Here is a 7,565-nt window from a genome sequence, read left to right as displayed (position 1 = left end):
GTATAGACTCCGAGGTACAGTTTTTAAATTAATAGTTAATTAGTAATTAACTTAAAATTTGTATCTTGCATTATACTGCATATATATATATATATATATATATATATGTATATGAAAAAGCATTGCATAGAATAATTTAGCTATAATCATAGAAAATATTATAATGTAATAATATAACTATTTTAAAGCTGCCAAATTTTTGTTTCAACCTCTTTTTACTATTTATTTCTATTACTATTTGAATATTGAGAATGTTATCTAAGAAAATTAAGAATCGCCTACGCCCTCAATAATATTGTATCTAGTCTTTTCTGCACATCACATAATATTAAAATTATTTTACGAATAAGCCTGACTGCCAGAATTTTTATTTGAAATATTCTAGATGGAGCTGTTGATAAGTCTCCAGAGCTATACTGTGAGATTTTTAATCATGGAAGGCGAAGTGAAAACTAACTCTGCTAGCAGTGGCTCGTTACATAACTAGCTTCAGAAATCGCTAAAGGTTAGTCCCACTTAAAGATCTCGTTCTATATTAACTAGCAGTATATATAACATCAATATTATCTCACTATCATCATTAATTACTACTCATATAAGTATATAAATACATATGGATTTTATTTAATTGGAACAAGATAAAGAAAACATATTTTACAATCTTATTATTTTTTTAGTTTGTGCGTAGTTTTTATTTTCACTTACCTATATGCAGAAGATAGAAATATACGTTTTGAGGTCCAAGTAACCAAGTTTCATAAAATGGTCTGTGTTTATGTGAATAGGCTATCTCAAAAATGAAAACTCGTTCGAAACTGAAATTACATATTTAACGGGAGTATATAGTCTGGGGGCACTGTGGTAAGGAACGATGCTACTAACTCAAAGGATCTGGCTGGGCAGAAATTGATTTTTTAGTATACTGTAGCCGTGAGTCAACCCTGAGAGTTCTGAGGTCCACCGAGCCTCATAACTTGGGTACTCTTAATTATGTAGAAATATGGAGTGATTCTGACCAAGTCACCTCCTTCCACAACCGTTAGATTTGTACTACAAAGTACTATAAAGTACCCCTTTATAGGTTGTAGCAGTATAGAATGTTTTTTTAATATGGCTAGGATGTGACAGTAACTTCTGCACTAGCCATTATATTAAATCGATTTTTCAGATGTTTTTTATTTTATCCAAAACGGTTCCAACTATTTTGATTAAACTCCATGAATCAGCGAACAATTAAGTTATATTCAATATCAGATAAGTTTTATCGACATTAAAATAGTTAAACGGGGTTTACATCCCGAGTTTTCAGAAAATCTTCTTATAAAATACCTTGAATTTTCTTTATTTGAAATAAATAATCAGTTCATATTGCTAGAAATAATATAAAATGCATAAATACAAAGAATCTTATGAATAACTAAAGGAGAAATGCCGAGACCTAGTAGTACACAAGAGAAGGGAAGAAAAAAAGGCAGTTATCTCGCCCCAATTTTTGATTACTTTAATGAAAACTAGGTGTAATTACTAGTCAACATTTATGAGTCTGCCAAGTATAGGTAGGGGGAATTAAAGATGGCGGCTGTTTCAAAACGTTAACAAAAATTAATTATTCTTCCGGAACTCTATATCTTTAAAATTACAAACAACACCGAAGAGGACATTATTTAAGGAAGAGTAATTTTGCTGAAATATGAGCTCTAATATAGCTATTTACGTTCAATGGTTTTCGAGATATAGCTTTTTAAAACGCAAAATTACATTTAAAAAAGTACTGAAAGATAAGTAGTTAGTTTATTTATTTTGAGAAATCTATATCTCAGGAACTATGTGAAGTACAGATGTCGATTAAAACTCAAATTAAAGCTAGTTTAATGGACTATAAATAAGTTTATGACCTTTACCTTCATAGGAATAGTAGTTTTCATGATATCTCCTAAAATAAATTGATTTATAGTTGTTCATTACTATAATTTTGAGATTTGAAAAACTTTATTTCAGAAACCATAGGACGTACAGATGTCAGTCAGCATTCAAATTAAAACTAGTTAAATTTACTATAAAATAAATTGTAACGTTTATTTTTGTAGGAGTAGTAGTTTTTATGATATTTGACAAAATAAACTCACAAAATTTTAATTACTGGTTGTTCGTATAAAATGTTTGATTTTTGAAAAAAATATATCTCTAGATCCTTCTCTTGTGTTGTTGCTACTTTTTAAGATAATATATATTACGTTGAAGTTAACTGGTATCTTGAACAGTAATGTAATTATCAGAGATAGGGCTCCGAATGAAAACTTTTTTTTTTCGTTTTGAAACAGCCGCCATTTTTTATTCCCCCTACCTATACTTGGCAGACTCATCAATTTGACTATTAATTATACATAGTTTTCATTAAAGTAATCAAAAATTGGAGTGAAGTACCTGGCTTTTTTTCTCCTCTTGAGCTCTTGTTCTGTAGCAATCTTTCCCGATCTTATGACTGTTTCGTTATCTTTTGTTAAAGTGTATTCTTGGCGTAAACAAAATTTATATGTGTTATCCCTATCTAAAGAAAATCTGAAATATGAGTTTTTAATGCAATAAAATAATAAATAATTTTTTTAATTAATTTTCGCCTTTCCTGTTTAGATTTTTATTTTTTTAAACATCACAAAAATTAGCTAAACTTCGACAAAAGATCTAACCATTTTTAATAAACTTGGTATATAAATGCACAATCAAGTTATCTATAAAATCAGTTAGGTATTATCCTCATCATGGGTGTACCAGTTTATAACTGATATAGCACTACAACAAATATATATACTTTTGATTTCAGTTGCCTTTTCCGTGCTGCAATGTAACCCCTAGTTTTTGGGTACGCTCTTGCTCCTCATCGAAATAGTATACCCAGGCTTAAATGCAAAATTTAAAAAAAAATCTCCTAAATTACCTTCAATTTTGTTCATTTGAAAAAATGACCCATCTCACAATCTTGATAGTCATTAAAAATAGATAAATAAATCTATGAAAGGGTTTGATGATCAACATAATGGTCGTATATGAGCCGTTAACAGAAAAGGTAAATGACAAGTCTTATAATTAATTCACTCTGTATTTTCGTTATGATTAATTACTTAATTAATGACTCTATTAACTATAATATTTGGATTTGGTTGTGACTGAATAGTTTTAATTGAAAACATATTACTTTATTACTTGGGAAACTAGTATCAAGTGTGTTTGAGGAAGAGTTAAATGGGACCTCAAGCTGCTGCCATCTATTGGGAAACATGTAAAGTAGTAGTGTCTCTGTACCCAATTGGACTGTACAGGTTAGAGTATTCTTGCCATGGCAACATCATTTTTGCTCATTCTCAAGAATTCACCATGAGTGAGTAGTTTCACACAACACCCAGGCAAAGGTACAAATGTAGGATGAGGGAACCCGTCTTCAAGCATCATCACCAATCTACCACCAAGTAAAACTGTAATATCTCTCATTATTCTAAGTAATCCCACTCAATTCAATAGTCAAAATCAATTTAAATACTAACCTAACTAATCCATATTTTAAACCATTTTGGTTAAAAGCGTCATTCAAGAAGAATTAATTCGGGTTATATCACCCAGCATTGTATCCCGGTGAATATCTGGATTAAAAACAAATGGATTCTTTTTTTGTATTAAATCAAATTAAATCTGTACCACTACTACCGATGAAGGGTTCAGTACTTTGTAAGTACAAGTGAGAGTACTGTCATTATACCAACGGTCGTGCAAGGGGGTGATTTGGTCAGAATCACGTTTGACCGCCAGATTTTTACCCAATTGAAGGTACCCAATTTAGGAAGCTTTTAGACCCTAGGAGGGCTCCAGAATCCACTTCTAGCTAAACAAAGACTAGGATAAATAATAGGTATTTGAAATAAATAGTTAATTTTCTTTATAAATCTTATAAAATTTTAATTATAGCTTTGAATAATTTTATACATTTACTGCTGAACCAAAAATAATTTTATTGTAATTGTACAGTTCATTGAAATAGTTTGATTTATGTTCAAGGGTAATATCACAAACATTATTAAACATCTTTCATGATGATGTACATTCATTAATACTTCACCAAGTTTCGTTGTTGTATGTTTTATTGTTTAGGGGCAGCAGTTGGAGCAGCAGTCGGTGCAGCAGTTGGAGCAGCAGTTGGTGCACCAGTTGGAGCAGCAGTTGGTCCATCAGTTGGTGCATCAGTTGGTGCATCAGTTGGTGCATCAGTTGGAGCAGCAGTTGGTGCATCAGTTGGAGCAGCAGTTGGTGCAGCAGTTGGAGCAGCAGTTGGTGCAGCAGTTGGTGCAGCAGTCGGTGCTTCAGTCGGTGCTTCAGTTGGTTTAGGTGTAGGAGGCGGCAGTGTGGGCATTACGGAATTTGGTCCACAAGGCAAGACCATATTGAAACGACAGGATTGTTGCACTTCATCGAAGTTCATGCAGTCCGGACAAGATTTCTTAACTTCTTCACCGTTGATGCAATCTAGGTAATCCTTGCAGGACTTGCCATCCCTTCGCTTCACATTCTCTTCACAAGCTGCATCCGTACTCCTCTTACTCCTCGAAGCACCGAAGTGAGTATTGCGCAGACTGCCAATCAGTTGGCACTGCTCAGCCTCATGATCGAAGACCTCTCCCACTCCGCAGTATTTCGTCGAGATCCTGCCGTTCTGGCACTGATAGTAGAGGCTGCTACTGCCCGAGTGAGAGAATGTCTTGCCTTCTTCACATCTCGCTTTGCCGTGTTTGCATTCTAGTCCGTTAACAGTTTCACAGCTTTGTGTTTGGGGGTTGAACTGTTGTCCGATTCTGCATTGCTTCAGGTACAGCCCTCCGTTTTTACATTCCACATATTTGCGACACCGTGATCCATCGACAAGGCTCTTTTCTCCGTCTAAGCAATATGAACTGACAGCGTACACACCTATAATAAAAAAGAAACAATATTGAACATTGTTTTTAATACTTTTCTATTTATTACTATTCAATACCAGGCCATGTTGGGACAAAACTAACAGACAAGTTGAATAAGCTGAAGAATTAATTTCCTTACTATTTTTTTTTTAAATTTATTTATTGATATTTACAACTGTACATAAATACATCAAGTAAATTTGAGGAAAGCATTATGGTATGGTACAAGGATCCAATGGTAGGACTCTAAAAACATTTTTACAATATAAGGTCTCGAAGCCATCTTCTTTTCAGACGCCTCGGAGGATTCTCCGGAATAAAAGAGGAAGCAAGATTAGAAACTAATGGGTTTGAGTGGCTAGTGAGTTTGTAATGGAAGGATTGATATCTGGTTCGGGCTAGATCGGTTACAAATGGAACATTAAGGTCTTTGTGGATGATTTTATTTGTGACAAAGTAGGGAGCATTTAGGATTTTACAAAGGATTGTAAGGATTGGATAAGAGAAGAATTCGAAGGTTTAGTGGAGCCCCAGAGCTCAACGCCGTATGTCCAGATAGGCCTTATAATTGTCATGTAAATCTGTCTTTTGTAATGGATTGGAAGTTTGGACCGTTTGTCTAGTAAGTGCTGTAATAGTCTAAATCGACGTGCAGTTTCCTGTCTTATCAGTCGTGTGTGAGGATTCCAGGCTAGTCGTTTGTCCAGATGTAGTCCAAGGTAGCGGATCTGCTCAACAGGGGTAAGAGCAACATTATTGAAGTATACTGTAGGGCAGTCAGTAGGTTTACGACTTTCCTTTCTATAAAATTCTAGTACCGACACCTCCCTCCTACGATGAAATGAAGAGGGTTTGCCAAAACGCTTAGGCCAAGTGGAGCCAAAAATATGAACCCAACCCTAAAAATTTTCAGCATTATGTTTAGACCTTAATTCAATCGAGCGTACGTATGATACACTAATTATTACTTAATCAATGAGACTTATCAATATTATTAATACTGAATCGTAGATTTATCTCAGCCATTGGTAGATAGCAAAAATAAATGTTAGCAAAATGATTTTAGTCACTTGCATACGTTTACTCCTAACCTCCTAATTCAGTTTATTTATCAGACTTACTTGGAACAAATCAAGAAAATATATAATTTTTAATTCTTATTATTTTATCTCTATATTGATAAAATTTTCCTTGACTACTAATAATATGAATTTTCGTTTTGATTTTGAGGATCTTACTAAAGTTCTAGAACAAACCCTGAGGTAGTTGTATCACAGGAATCTGGAACACTGTATAATAGACAATCGGCATGACTATGCAAACGATAATTTTGCGATACGTCGCTTCGATATAGTTGTCTTATTGACTGATGTTGTCTTACTGACCTCAAGATCCTACAAATATGAATATATTCATAAAAATAAACTATAGAAATTAGATTGATAGATTGTATCCATTAATCATAAACTGAATATTCAATAAAAAAAATAATCCATTAGGTTATAAATTAAAATATTTTTTTTAGAAACCAGAAAAATAACATTTAATATCTATTTATAATTCATTAATAATATTCCCTTTCGAACAGATCCGCTACCTTGGACTACATTTGGACAAAGGACTAACCTGAAATCCTCACACAAGACTGAAAAGACAGGAAATTGCAAGCAGATTCCGACTATTACAGCACTTACTAGACAAACGGTCTAAACTTCCAATTAATTACAAAAGACTGATCTACATGACTGTAATAAGGCCAATCTGGACATACGGAGTTGAGCTTTGGGCTCCACTAAACCTTCGAATTCCTCTCGTACCCTTACAACCCAAAATCTTTCGTAAAATTCTCAAAGCTGCTTACTTTATCACTGATAAAATCATACATAAAGACTTTTATGTTCCATATGTAACCGATCTAGCCCGAACCAGATACGAATCCTTCCATTATAAACTCCCTAACCACCCAAACCAACTAGTTTCTAAGGTTGCTTCCTCTTCCATTTCCGACAATCTTCCGAGGCCCCTGAAAAGAAGATGGCCTCTAGATCAACAGACAATGGCAACAGTCAACTAAAGGACGATCATTTTAAAAATGCATTCCGAACATCACCTCACAAAAATACAACATAACCAAAAGCACCCATTACAAACTTACTCAATTTATTATAGAACACGGATCGACTAACCAATACTTAAAGAGATTTTACTTACAGAAGTCAGACGTATGAAAGTAGGACACAAGAACTGCACAACATTTTCAACACATATTATACGACTGTTAAAATTATTTATAGTTGTTGAAATCATCTCTACTGCTAGTGGACACGTGGCCACTACCCGAACAAATGTATAATAAATCCAAAAAACAAATTATAGAGTTCACTGACAACATAGACATGAATGGATAATGTCTAGCGACAAGCAAAATAAAAAAAAAATGTAATTTTCTTTTTCTTTTCAGTTGTATTTTATATTTTATTCTTCTTTCTATTCTATTTTTATTGTATCTCTCTCTCTATTGCATTCTACATAATTTTGTAACGATATTGTAATAATCTGTACTAACATTTTATATATATAATGGGCTTTTTGCATGGTGTATAAACAAATTACTAAAATATG

The 7,565-nt window shown here is 33.4% G+C and overlaps 1 protein-coding gene across 1 annotated transcript in view; it reads right to left on the bottom strand.

The window, feature by feature from the left end:
• Positions 1-3,922: 3,922 nt before the first annotated feature.
• Positions 3,923-7,565, bottom strand: part of LOC106678262 (peritrophin-48) — a 3,989-nt gene continuing 346 nt past the window's right edge. Inside the window, exon 2 of the mRNA XM_014416681.3 lies at positions 3,923-4,953. Coding sequence (XP_014272167.1) covers positions 4,130-4,953 — 824 coding nt within the window. The 3' untranslated portion in view covers positions 3,923-4,129. The remainder of the gene's footprint in view (positions 4,954-7,565) is intronic.

Source organism: Halyomorpha halys, unplaced genomic scaffold (assembly GCF_000696795.3).
Source record: "Halyomorpha halys isolate HHAL.00 unplaced genomic scaffold, Hhal_1.1 Scaffold131.1, whole genome shotgun sequence".
Lineage (NCBI taxonomy): Eukaryota > Metazoa > Arthropoda > Insecta > Hemiptera > Pentatomidae > Halyomorpha > Halyomorpha halys.
The sequence above is the reverse complement of the archived record's forward strand: the minus strand, read 5'-3'. Positions and strand labels throughout refer to the sequence as shown.